This window comes from Theropithecus gelada, chromosome 20 (genome assembly GCF_003255815.1).
Source record: "Theropithecus gelada isolate Dixy chromosome 20, Tgel_1.0, whole genome shotgun sequence".
NCBI classification, from domain to species: Eukaryota; Metazoa; Chordata; class Mammalia; order Primates; family Cercopithecidae; genus Theropithecus; species Theropithecus gelada.
In genome coordinates this window covers 32,510,063-32,523,079 of record NC_037688.1, presented here as the reverse complement: position 1 = coordinate 32,523,079, position 13,017 = coordinate 32,510,063, and the positions used below count along the sequence as shown (strand labels likewise).

General features: G+C 43.6%; 1 protein-coding gene across 1 annotated transcript in view; it reads left to right on the top strand.

Annotated features, from left to right (window-relative positions):
* WDR59 (WD repeat domain 59) overlaps positions 1-13,017 on the top strand; it is a 115,319-nt gene that overhangs the window by 45,778 nt on the left and 56,524 nt on the right. Inside the window, exons 7-8 of the mRNA XM_025369908.1 lie at positions 1,932-2,020; positions 6,599-6,715. Coding sequence (XP_025225693.1) covers positions 1,932-2,020; positions 6,599-6,715 — 206 coding nt within the window. The remainder of the gene's footprint in view (positions 1-1,931; positions 2,021-6,598; positions 6,716-13,017) is intronic.

Genomic DNA, 13,017 nt, shown 5'->3' with positions numbered 1-13,017 from the left:
CTCAGTGAGGTTTCTCAGTGGTGGCAGAGCTACCGTGGGGGAAAAGAGGCAAGTGAGAGGCTTGTGGACCTTGATAAGCTGCTGGACCTAACATCCCCCGAGTGGTGCAGCCTCAGGTACTGCCTGCTCCCCAGAGCCCATGGTCCCCATCTCTAAGGGGGCACATTATTCATGCCCTTTGGGATAGGGGATCACGTTGTAAGTATTCCAGAGTGTTCTCTGTGTCTGAGAGCTTTCAGAGCCTGGGACGTCCATCTGACCCTGGTGTAATGATTTTTTTTTTTTTTTTTTTTTAGACAGAGTCTTGCTCTGTTGCCCAGGCCGGAGTGCAGTGGTGCAATCTTGGCTCACTGCAATCTCTCCCTCCTGGGTTTAAGTGATTCTCCTGCCTTGGTCTCCCAAGTAGCTGGGATTACAGGTGTACGCCACCACGCCTGGCTAATTTTTTTATTTTTAGTAGAGACACGGTTTTGCCATGTTTGCCAGGCTGGTCGCGAACTCCTGACCTCAGGTGATCCACCCGCTTCGGCCTTCCAAAGTGCTGGGATTACAGGCGTGAGCCACTGCGCCTGGCCCCTGGTATACATGATCTTGATAAAGCAGATTGCACTGGGGGGCTTCCCAGAGTCCTTTGTGAGCCCTTGAGTTCTGATGGCTTCTCACTGAGAAAGGTGTGTTCTCTTGGACTCTTAAGTAACTCTGTCAAGAGGAGGTAGAGCAAGTTCTTCTCACTCACTTTCTCCTCCAGCTGATATCCTTCCTTGCAAAGAAACCACCTCCTGACACGCTTTCTTGCTTCATCTTCACTGGTCTCCATTTGTTCTTAGATGACTTAAGATACCCTATGTCTCAAGAAAGAACAAGGCAGACAAATAGCCTCATCAAAACCAACACAGCATATCCTTGGACAGGACCAAGTTCTGGGCCTAATGCTCTATGTCCTGTTAGGTTCTGAGTCATTGCTCTGTCCTACTCTGGACTTCTTGGATCTAGTAGCTCTCCAAAGCTGTGGATCTACCGTGGGTTTCCCCAGTAATAACCACCAGGCAGAGGGACCAGTGTCACGGCAGTAATGTCATGTGTGCTGTGAGCAAGGGCAGGAGGAGTTAGGAAGCAGTGCTGTCACTTTGGTTCTGGTTTGGTTCTTGATTAATGATTTATTTTTTAGGAGTCAGCTAGAAGTGCCACTATGTCCCAGTTTTCCATGTCTCAGCTCTTTCTCGCATCTCACATTATGCCTCCTGTCTTAAGTAGCCCTTTTGTCACTAATGTATCAATGACACTCTGTACTGGCGGAGAGGGAAAAGGACTGAGGTCACACACTGCCGAGGGTGTTCCCTTTCCCTTATCAATGTGGTACCAGTGGCCACGGCTGACGCAGCTCATGGGGAGATGGGGTGCCGGGAGCATGTAACCCTTGGGGCAGAACTGGTCACCACTGGGGCTTATTCTGTAGTTGATCTTCAGCTAAGGCTGTGTTTTTCTAAGACTATCGCTCAACAATTAAAACAAGAAGAAGGGGCAGGCATAAGAGCTGAGGCTGTTCTGATTAGGAGTGCGAGCAGGTGTCATTTGGGGATGAGAAATGGTCAGGTTGTGTGACAAGTCAATTACCAGCCAGCAGTGCCATGCTCAACTACTGCTCTGTAAGAAACTACGTTTTCCTGCTGATTCTGCTCAGAGTAACCTGTAGATTTTTTCCCCTGAGATGATTTCCTCAATTAGGTGACTATGATCCTGTTCCCATGTGTTAATTCATTTATTTTTTGGCTTCATTTTATCTGGAATAGTGGAGTTGGTGTAGTCATAGAAACTTGAAGGGTTCTGGGCTTATTCAGCCAGAACTCATTATCCAGCTCCCCTGGCTGTGCTCCGCTCTGCTTCCGAAGGCACCAAGGGCAGCAGCTTTCTTCCCTGATTTTTCTTTGCAGCGGGTGCCTCCCAGGTCAAATGGAATAAAAAAAATGCTAACTGCCTTGCCACCAGCCATGACGGTGATGTGCGGATATGGGATAAGAGGGTGAGTAATCTCTTTTTTCCCCCTTGTTGGTCTTTGATCCCTCCCAGAGGGTGTGAAGATGACTTTATGAATGCCAGGGCTTGTCTTGAGAGTCCGGGGAACCCTGGGCAGCATGGTAAATGCTCATTTTAAGCTTGTAGTACCAGATGATATTTGCGTCTCAGTCCAGTGTTGAAGGAAGCTAGGGAAGTGAGACATTAGCAACCGTGATTGAAAAAATCAGCCCCATTTTGCCACCTCCTAATTATGACACCAGGTAAGCTAGCCATTGTCATTTCTCTTAACCTCAGTTTCCTTCAAAATAAAGATACTAACTGTGTGTGTATCACTGGGGTTAAGTCGTGGAGCCCAGACACTATTCTAGAATTGTCAGCAGGTGTCTTATCCCTGCCCATGCTTGCAAAGTGAAATGTATTTGTTCTTGAATGCCTGCCATCCTGAATACTTCCAGTAACGATGAGCGAGGCAGGGCACTCATGATGCTTAAATTTCCCCTTACAAGCCTAGATGTCCCATCAGCCTCAAAGTAGCCTGCATATCGATCATACGTTCTCACTGCAGCAGCCCATTGGACATCTAGGGATGGAAATAGCACCGGCTCCTTGGCTGTGACTGTAATGGAAAGTCTACTGAAGTTGGTTGTGTTGGCTTCAGTGAGGGTCACGGCACAGGGAAAAGGCCTCCCCCGTATTGACTGCCAGACTGTTGAGTAATAATGAACAGAGCCATCGCTGCCATGAGACCTGGGTGTATATCCTGCTCACTGCCTGTGAGACCTGGGGCTAGAGATGCTCAGGCGTTGTGGGGATGGCTTGTTCAGGGATGTCTCCACCGTCTTATCTTCCGGCTGCTCCCCTCGCTTCATACATTTGGAAGAGAAGCGGGAAGTGGAGCAGAGATCAGGCGTGGCAGATCCTGTCTGCTGCATCAGGCTCCAGGCATGCTGGGGAAGCCTTATGTGGCAGAAGCCCTCTGCCTTAGGTAGCTCTTAAGTGAGAAGGTGATTTCGTAGAGGTTGGGCGGGTGCATCTTCTTTTTTTATTTTTTCTTGAGACGGAGTCTGGCTCTGTTGCCCCGGCTGGAGTACAGTGGGGACCTTCCCTCACTGCAACCTCTGCCTCCTGGGTTCAAGCAATTCTCCTGCCTCAGCATCCCGAGTAGCTGGGACTATAGGCGCGCACCACCACACCCAGGTAATTTTTGTATTTTTTAGTACAGATGGGGTTTCACCATGTTGGCCAGGATGGTCTTAAACTCCTGACCTCAAGTGATCTGCCTGCCTCGGCCTCCCAAAGTGCTGGGATTACAGGCATGAGCCACTGTGCCCAGCCGCATCTTCTACATGTTAGTTTTTGTCTTCTGTTCCTGTATGGCCATTTTCCCTTTCTCTCTTTTTTTTTGAGTTGGAGCCTTACTCTGTCACACAGGCTGGAGAGTAGTGGTGTGACTATAGCTCACTGCAGCCTCGACCTCTTGGGCTCAAGCTATTCTTCTGCCTCAGCCTCCTGAGTAACTGGGACTGCAGGTGCATGCCACCACACCCAGCCAATTTAAAAAAATATTTTTTTGTAGAGACAAGGTCTTCTTATGTTGCCCAGGCTGGTCTTGAATTCCTGGGGTCAAGCGATCCTCCCACTTCAGCCTCCCAAAGTGCTGGGATTACGGATATGAGCCACTGCTCCTGGCCTTCTTTATTTCTTCAATTAGTGATTGGTTTTATTCAATTTGTCACTAGAACAACATTTTCTAGTCTCCTGATTAGAAAGGAGGTAACTGATAACACTAATTTCCCTCAGCAAATCTTTTTATCTATTTTATTGAAAGGGTTTTAGCTTTTTTTCTCTTTTTTAAAATTAATAATGATACTTAGGGCCAGGGGCGGTGGCTCACACCTGTAATCCCAGCACTTTGGGAGGCCTAGTTGGGTGGATCATGAGGTCATGAGATCGCGACCATTTCTGGCCAACATGGTGAAACCCCGTCTCTACTAAAAATACAAAAATTAGCTAGGGGTGGTGCTGCATGCCTATAGTCCCAGCTACTCGGGAGGCTGAGGCAGGAGAATTGCTTGAACCCAGGAGGCGGAGGTTGCAGTGAGCCAAGATCACGCAACTGCACTCCAACCTGGGCGACAGAGTGAGCCTCTGTCTCAAAAATAAATAAATAAATAAATAAACTAAAAATAATGATACTTAGGACTTCTGCTCAGGTGAGTTGTAGAACTTGTTGATTATATTTTCACTTCTCTGGCGCTTTGTAGTGTCAAAGCAGCACTGATTGCAACAAGCATTACAGACTTCAAAAAGTTCAGTGTCAGCGCTGACAGTGAATTTTAACCCAAACTCATGTATGACTAACATACTAACATTTACTGAGCATTTATTGTACATAAGCATTATTTTAAGAGCTTTACATTTATTGATTAATGTCTCTTTATAATTAGCCTTTAAAGTAAAGGTTTTTTTTTTTTTTTTTTTTTTTTTTGGAGACAGAGTCTCACTCTGTTGCCCAGGCTGGAGTGCAATGGCGCGATCTTGGCTCACTGCAACCTCCACCTCCCAGGTTCAAGCAATTCTCCTGCCTCAGCCTCCCGAGTAGCTGGGATCACAGGTGCCCACCACCAAATCTGGCTAATTTTTGTATTTTTAGTAGAGACAGGGTTTCACTGTGTTGGTCAGGCTGGTCTCGACTCCCGGCCACAGGTGATCCACCCGTCTCCGCCTCCCAAAGTGCTGGAATTACAGGCGTGAGCCACTGTGCCTGGCCAGTACGTGCTATTGTTATCCCTGTTCTACAGATGCGTAAACCAAAGCACAATTTGCTGCCAAAATTTGAACCCAGGCAGGCTGGTGCTAGAGACTGCACTCTTTTTTTGTTTTTGAGACAGAGTCTCCCTCTGTCTCCCAGGTCGGAGTACAGTTGTACAATCATAGCTCACTGCAGCCTCAAACTCCTGCGCTGAAGTGATCCTCCCACCTGAGTAGCTGGGACTGCGGGTATGCACCACCGTGATGAGGTAATTAAAAAAAATTATTTTTGTATAGATGGGAATCTTACTGTGTTGCCCAGGCTGGTCTTGACTTCTGGTCTCAAGTGATCCTTCTGCCTTGGCTTCCCAAAACGCTGGAATTACAGGTGTGAGCCACTGCACCCAGCCTGGAGATTGCACTCTTAACCTCATAGACTAATGCTAATTATAGAAGTAATACAAGCTCTTTGTAGAAAATATAAATGAAAAAATAAAAATCATTCATAATCCTACTACCCAGAGACAAATGCTAACATTTTGGTGTTTTCTGTTTTATGCTTTTTTTTTTTTTTTAACTTAGTTTGTCATACTGTATACGTAGTTGTGTACACTTTTTTTCATTTAACATTACAACAGATGCATTATCCTCGTACTATAAGCTCTAAGTATAGCTTTCAGTGGCCACATCATATTGTATCATCATATGGTGTCACGTAGCTGTAGGATATTGATTCAGCTTCCTTATTTCCCATTTGTTGATCATTTAGGTTTTTTCTGGTTTTCTAGTGTTTCAGATAGCATCAAGATGAACTTCTTTTGTATCTAAAGCTTTTTGTGAGTTTGGATTATTCCCTTAAGACAGGAAAAATTTTGGGGTGGGAAAAGTGGCTCAAACCTATAATCCCAGCACTTTGGGAGGCCATGGCAAGAAGATTGCTTAAGGCCAGGAGTTCGAGACCAGCTTCACCATGTTGGCCAGGCTGGTCACGAACTCCTGACCTCAGGTGATCCACCTGCCTTGGCCTCCCAAAGTGCCGGGATTACAGGCGTGAGCCACCGCCCCCGGCCTGTTTATTTTCTATGCTTATTAATCGTGTATTGTTTTCTTTTGTGATGTACATTCATTCTCCTTCGGAATCTTAGCACTCCATCACTTTAAGATGGTGGTTTTACCCTTTTGTTGAAGCTGGGTTCATCTGGATGTCTCAGTCTCTCTTCGTGGGTGATCATGGGGAAGGCGAGTGGGAATTGTCAGATTGCACTATTAAAGTGTGAGGCTGAGCACAGTGGATCGTGCCTGTAATCCCAGGACTTTGGGCGGCCAAAACAGGTGGGTCGCTTGAGCCCGGGAGTTCAAGACCAGCCTGGACAACATGCAAAACCCTATCTCTACAAAAAATGCAAAAAAATTAGCCAGGCAAGGTGGCATGCACCTGTAGTCCCAGCTATTTGGAGGGCTGAGGCGGGAGGACTGCTTGAGCCCAGTAAGTTGAGGCTGCAGTGTGCCGTGATCGTGCCACTGCACACAGAGCAAGACTTCGTCTCATAAAACAAAAAGCGGGGGGAAAAGTACCCACTACCTTGTATCCTCCATTGAAGTGGGAAGAAATGAGGCTCACAGGTGCATTTCCAGAGCATGTGAAGGAGAGTTGGATGAGTCTTTTGGTGATGGTGTTTTGTTTGGCTTAACCAAAACAAAGTCTGTGTAGGGTAGAAACAGTATCTGGTAGTATTTTTGCATCCTCACTCACTACCTAGCAGACTTTTATGTGGTAGACACTCAATGAGTTCTTTCTAAATCGATAACATTCAGTGCTGATCTGTTGCAGAAACCCAGTACAGCAGTGGAATATCTAGCCGCCCACCTCTCCAAAATCCATGGCCTGGACTGGCACCCAGACAGCGAGCACATTCTTGCTACCTCCAGTCAAGACAATTCTGTGAAGGTCAGTGGCGCCCATGGGGAAGTTGGAGGAGCAGTGTTTGGGTGGCATAAGGGATGTATGATTCCACCTTGGGAGGAAAGCTATAGTGTGTTAGCATAGTATGTATTTCATGGTGCATGTGCTTCTTGGGCAATTGAACCCATAAATTTGGTTATGTTGACCAGTGCAATGCAACAGAGCGAGATCCAACATGGTGCTGTTCAACGTAACCACGCTGCGTTATGATGGCAGAGTGACATGCCATAGGATCTCCTCTGATACGTCTCTTAGAATTTGTTCAGAAGGTTTTCGTCTTTCCCTTTGTGAAAGGAAGTCAGAGATAAAAGTACTTAGAAAGGGAAAGAAGTTGGCCGGGTGCAGTGGCTCACACCTGTAATCCCAGCACTTTGGGAGGCCAAGGCAGGCAGATCACTTGAGGTCAGGAGTTCGAGACCAGCCCGGCCAACCTGGTGAAACCTGATCTCTACTAAAAATACAAAAATTAGCTGGGTGTGGTGGCGCACACCTGTAATTCCAGCTACTCAGGAGGCTGAGACACAAGAATCGCTTGAACCTGGGAGGCAGAGGTTGCACTGAGCCGAGATTGAGCCACTGCACTCCATCCTGGGCGACCGAGCGAGACTCTGCCTCAAGAAAGGGAAAGAGGTTCCCTTGCAAAGAAACTGCAAGGATGTCAGGTATGCATAACAGATCTAAGTAAAGGAGAAAAGCCTACAGAGTTGTTAAGGTTGCAAAGTTTACAATTAGTCTATTCCTGGTGGAAAAACAGCTGCTCCCTCACATGCTTATCATATGTAGAAAGTTCTGACGTTTTCAGGCTAGAGTCATTTTATTAGTGATTCTCTAACTTACAGGAAATGCTCGAGATTTTTTGTGTTTCAGTAACCCGATTATTTTTGGTTTATCACAAGGTACAGCGTTGTTTGTTTGCCTTTCCTCTCTGTGGCATGTGATGTTCACCCTTGGTCAGAATGATGGCAGGGCAGAGTCATCTTTGCTCCAGTAGTTCCTCCTTGTGGTCAGGTCTCTAAGGACAGGGGTTTGACCACAGAAGTTGGTTTAGCAATTTTATGATTCAGTGTCATTTATTTAATGCTTTGTTGTATTTATATAGTCATATATGACATCTTTGTGATATGATTAACAAACTACAGTCATACACTAAGTTAAAAGTTAACTCCTGTCTTGAAGTTTGTAATTCCCTCAGGGTTGTAAGTTATTTTTAATGTGCCAGATGTGACTTTTTTGTTTGTTTGTTCATATTGCATTTGGTTTTCCGTTTTTATTTTTATTTTTATTTTTTGAGACTGAGTCTTGCTTTGTCACCCAGGCGGAAGTGCAGTGGTGTTATCTTGGCTCACTGCAACGTCCGCTCCTGGTTCTTCTGCCTTAGCCTCCCGAGTAGCTGGGATTACAGATGCACGCCATCATGCCTGGCTAATTTTTGTAATTTTGGTACAGATGGGATTTAACCATGTTGGCCAGGATGGTCTTGAACTCCTAACCTCAAGTGATCCACCCATCTCAGCCTCCCAAAGTGCTGGGATTACAGGCAGGAGCTACCATGCCCGGCCGCATTTGGGTTTCTGTCCCCATACCCCAATCAGCTTGTCTCCCAAGTTCAGAAACCAGAAACCATCCAGTTCGACTCTACCTCTTTCTATGAGATGCCCGAGTTTGTTGATACTCAGTGGCATCTTTCCTACCTGTGAGTCTGGGGTTTCATAGGTAATAAAGCAGGTAACAGCCAGTTTCCTGGGAGGACTTTATAGGCATTGTTTCCCCATACAAAGAGCCTTCTCTGTTCTCTACCAGCAGGCTTAGCTTATTAATGAAATGAGATTTTTGGCATGGTATTTGATTTATTCCACTATATCCTGGAAGCAAGACAATTTTTTTTTTTTTTGAGATGGAATCTTGCTCTGTCACCCAGGCTGGAGTGCAGTGGCACGATCTTGGCTCACTGCAGCCTCCACCTCCCAGGTTCAAGTGATTCTCCCACGCATGCCACATGCCACCACGCCCAGCTAACTTTTGTATTTTTAGTAGAGACATGGTTTCACCATGTTGGCCAAGTTGGTCTCAATCTCTTAACCTCATGATCCACCTGCCTCAGGCTCCCACAGTGCTAGCAAGACAGTTTTATTGAATGTATGTAAACAGCATGATCATAAAAAGTGAAGAAACTTATAAAAGGGACTTTGCATAACATTCAACCATTTTTTCGGTAGATAAGGATCAATATGTGTAATTTTTCTACATAATCATTGTTAGGTTTATATGACAGTTCTTAGGTGTATATGACAAATGCCCAAGCTGGTGTTTTAGTTTTATTCCTTTTGTATACTATCCATATGATGTAAAAATACAAAATTATTAGCTCATAATTAATATTAGTTATTTTTATTGTATTTTTATTTTCTAAATTCGAAGGGGTCAGCTGGAGCAAGGTTATCACTGAATGTGTATTTCACTTCAGTTTGTAAATTGTTTAACTACAGAACAGTTGAGTTGAAGGTTAGGGGTAGATCAAGAAGAAAGAAAAGAATTTTTCTTATGTGGCCCTTAGAAATAGAACATTAACTATAATTAAATGAGTTCATATCATTTTACATAATCTTTTTGTTTTTCCTGATCTTGGGTTAACAGCAGGCTATTTCACAAAAATTGCTGCCTTCTAGACAAAGAGAGTCCTGGAAATCCAGACATAGTCCCTTGGTACATTCTTTTTTTTTTGAGACAGAGTCTTGCTCTGTTGCCCAGGCTGGATTGCAGTGGCGTGATCTTGGCTCACTGCAACCTCTGCCTCCCGGGTTCAAGCGATTCTCATGTCTCAGCCTCCCTCAGTAGCTGGGATTACAAGGGTGCACCAATATGCCAGGCTAATTTTTGTATTTTTAGTAGAGACGGAGTTTCGCCATGTTGGCCAGGCTGGTCTCAAACTCCTGACCTCAAGCAATCTACCTGTCTCGGCCTCCCAAAGTGCTGGGATTACAGGAATGAGCCACCATGCCCTGCCACCCTTGGTACATTCTGAGGAGAAACATGTAGCTTTGAGTCTATTTCCTAGGGTATCAACACTCAAGGAAACCTGGTTCATTTTTGACCAAGGCTCTTGTGATATTTCTTTATACCTCTCTTTCTCCATCTCTATGTAGATATGTGTATATCTATATCTATATATAAAGAAAAAATATGTATTCTGTCTCACTGTGTTGCCCAGGCTGGTTTTGAACTCCTGGGCTCAAGCAGTCTTCTTGCTTCAGCCTCCCAAAGTGTTGGGATTACAGGCGTGAGCCACACCTAGCCCCTGATATTTCTTCAGAGGACTTTTTTTCTGCTCTGTAGTTTGTAGCAGGAACCCTTTGGCAAGGGTAAATGAAAAGGAGAAATTGTCTGTGAATGGGGGGATGCAATGGCTCCGGTTAATTTGTAATAACTACCTGTATCAGATTGAAACAGAATGAAGTCTTCTGTTTCCAAATGACGTGTAATCATTTTGTAAGACTGCATCAGTGATTGCCTTGAGATCAAGAGCATGTTATGAACAGTAAGGACATTGTCAAATCTCCAGGGTCCTCTAATTAATCCCATAAATTATATAATTGTCACCAGTTGGTGAGCATATTTAAATCTAGAAACAAAATCTTTCTTTTTTTCTTAAAAAAAACATTAATCTTGCTAACAGTTACATGCCGATCTTTGTACATGAATGTGAATATGTTTCTATCCCAATTGAAAAGTAAACAGTTGCTAGAATGTATTCATATTAACAACATTTTACTTGTATATAATTAATCTGGGGAGGCTGAACTTTTCTTTGCTAGCTTTCCACACACTGTGGGTTTGATAATAGGGCGGCATGCACAGTGTGGAGCTCGTTAGAAATCTGGAGAATGACAAGCATACCTAATTATTTTGAGTATAATTCCTTTTATAAGTTGAGGGGCGAATTATAGTTTACCATGTGGCCATATGGGAAACCCAAAAGTAGTTTAAGCTGAAAAGAGATCTTGACCATTTTATTATTTTGAACATAGGACCTGAATTTGGCAACAAAGAGTTGTCATATAAGGGTCTAAAGATAAGAAATGGCTGGCGCAGTGGCTCACGCCTGTAATCCCAACGCTTTGGGAGGCCAAGGCGGGTGGATCACCTGAGGTCATGGCCAACATGGTGTAACTCCATCTCTACTAAAAATACATAGCTGGGTGTGGTGGCGCATGCCTGTAATCCCAGCTACTCAGGAGGTTGAGGCAGGAGAATCGCTTGAACCCAGGAGGTGGAGGTTGCAGTGAGCTGAGATCATGCTACATGCACTCCAGCCTGGGCAACAAGAGCTAAACTCCATCTCAAAAAAAAAAAAAAAAAAAAAAAAAATTAAAAAATAACCGAATAAATAAAATAAAGATAAGAAATGATTAGAGTCTTGATATACAGTGAAACTAAAGTTAAATACAGCAGTAAGTGATAAAAATTATTAAGAATGGTAGCATTTTTAAAAAACGAGATTTAGGCAAATAATTCAGGAGCTTTATGAAAAACACAAAAAGTAACAGTATTTTGGTGAACCTCTGCTCTGTAGATATAGACTAAGTTTTTACTGTTTTAAACAAATGATGTGCTCAGAGATCAGTTGCTGTTTAAATGGAAAGAAAACCTACATTTTAGGTTTTGTTTTTCTTTTTTAGAGACAGGGTCTCACTGTGTCACCCAGGCTGCACTACAAGTGGCATGATCACAGCTCACTGCAGCCTTGAACTGCTGAGCTCAAGTGATCCTCCCACCTCAGCCTCTCAATTTGCTAGGACTACAGGTGTATGCCACCATGTCATATTATTTTGTTTTTTGTAGAAGTAGGGTCTTGCTGTGTTGCTCAGGCTGGCATTTTAGTTTTATTCCTTTTGTGTACTATCCATATAATGTTTTGCACAAAAATCTTTTCCACAAGTCATTTTTGTTTTATAAGAAAATCCGTAACATTTGGCCAACTTTGTCAATGTCTTATATAAGGCAAAAATATTCTATTTTTCTCCTTGATAAGGCAAGAAATGCATGTATTATCTTGCAAACACATCCTCATACAATCATAGATAGTATTTGACATTTTTAAGGCAGCAGAAGTAAGCATGTATACCAGTGTGATCAAAAGGTATTTGTAAATCCTTTCACCCTATTAACTGGACAATCAGTAAAACATCAAGACTGGGCATGGTGGCTCACGCATGTAATCTCAGCACTTTGGGAGTCTGAGGAGGGAGGATCACTTGAGCCCAGGAGTTGGAGACCAGCCCGGCCAACATAGTGAAACCCCATCTCCACAAAAAATAAACAAATTAGCTTGGGGTGATGGTGCATACCAGTAGTCTCAGCCACCCAGAAGGCTGAGGTAGGAGGATTGTTGGAGCCGAGGAGGTTGAGGCTGCAGTGAGCTGTGATCATACCACTGCACTCCAACCTGGGTGACAGAGTGAGACCCTGTCTCAAATAAATAAATAAATAGTATCAAGGAGCAAGGGTGTGTGTGTGAAAATTGTGTTTCATGACTCAATTTTCAAAAGGTATTCTTGGCTAGGTGTGGTGGTTCATGCCTGTAATCTTAGCACCTTGAGAGGCTGAGGTGGGAGGATTCCTTCAGGCCTGGAGTTTAAAATGAGCCTAGACAACATAGTGAGACCCTGTTTCTAAAAAATAAAAAAATAGCCGGGCTGGTGGCATGCACCTGTCATCCCAGCTACTCAGTAGGCTAAGGCGGGAGGATTGCTTGAGCCCAGGAGTTAGAGGCTGCCATGAGCTGTGATCAAACCACTGCACTCCAGTTTAGGTGACAGAGTGAGACCCTATCTCTTAAAAAAAAAAAAATATATATATATATATACATATAAAATTATGCCTAGACATTATTTATAATATATTCAAAGGTTATTCATTAATATTAGTTCAAGGTCTTAAAGTTAATCTAAAGATTTTGAAATTACAATTTAAGTTTATATTATAACACAGAAACAAAAGTTTATATTAAGAGTTTGTTAGAGAAATATTAAACATATTTACCTTGATACTGTAATGGAATAGCTAAGTTGTTCTTTTTTTTTTTTTTTTTTTGAGACAAGATCTTGCTCTGTTACCCAGGCTGGAATGCAATGGCACAATCACAGCTCACTGCAGGCTTGACCTCCTGGGCTCAAACAATCTTCCCATGTCAGCCTTCGGAGTAGCTGGGACTGCAGGTGCAAGCCACAATGCCTGGCTAATTTTCGAGGTTTTTTTTTTTTTTTTTTTTTTTTTTTTTTTTTTTTTTT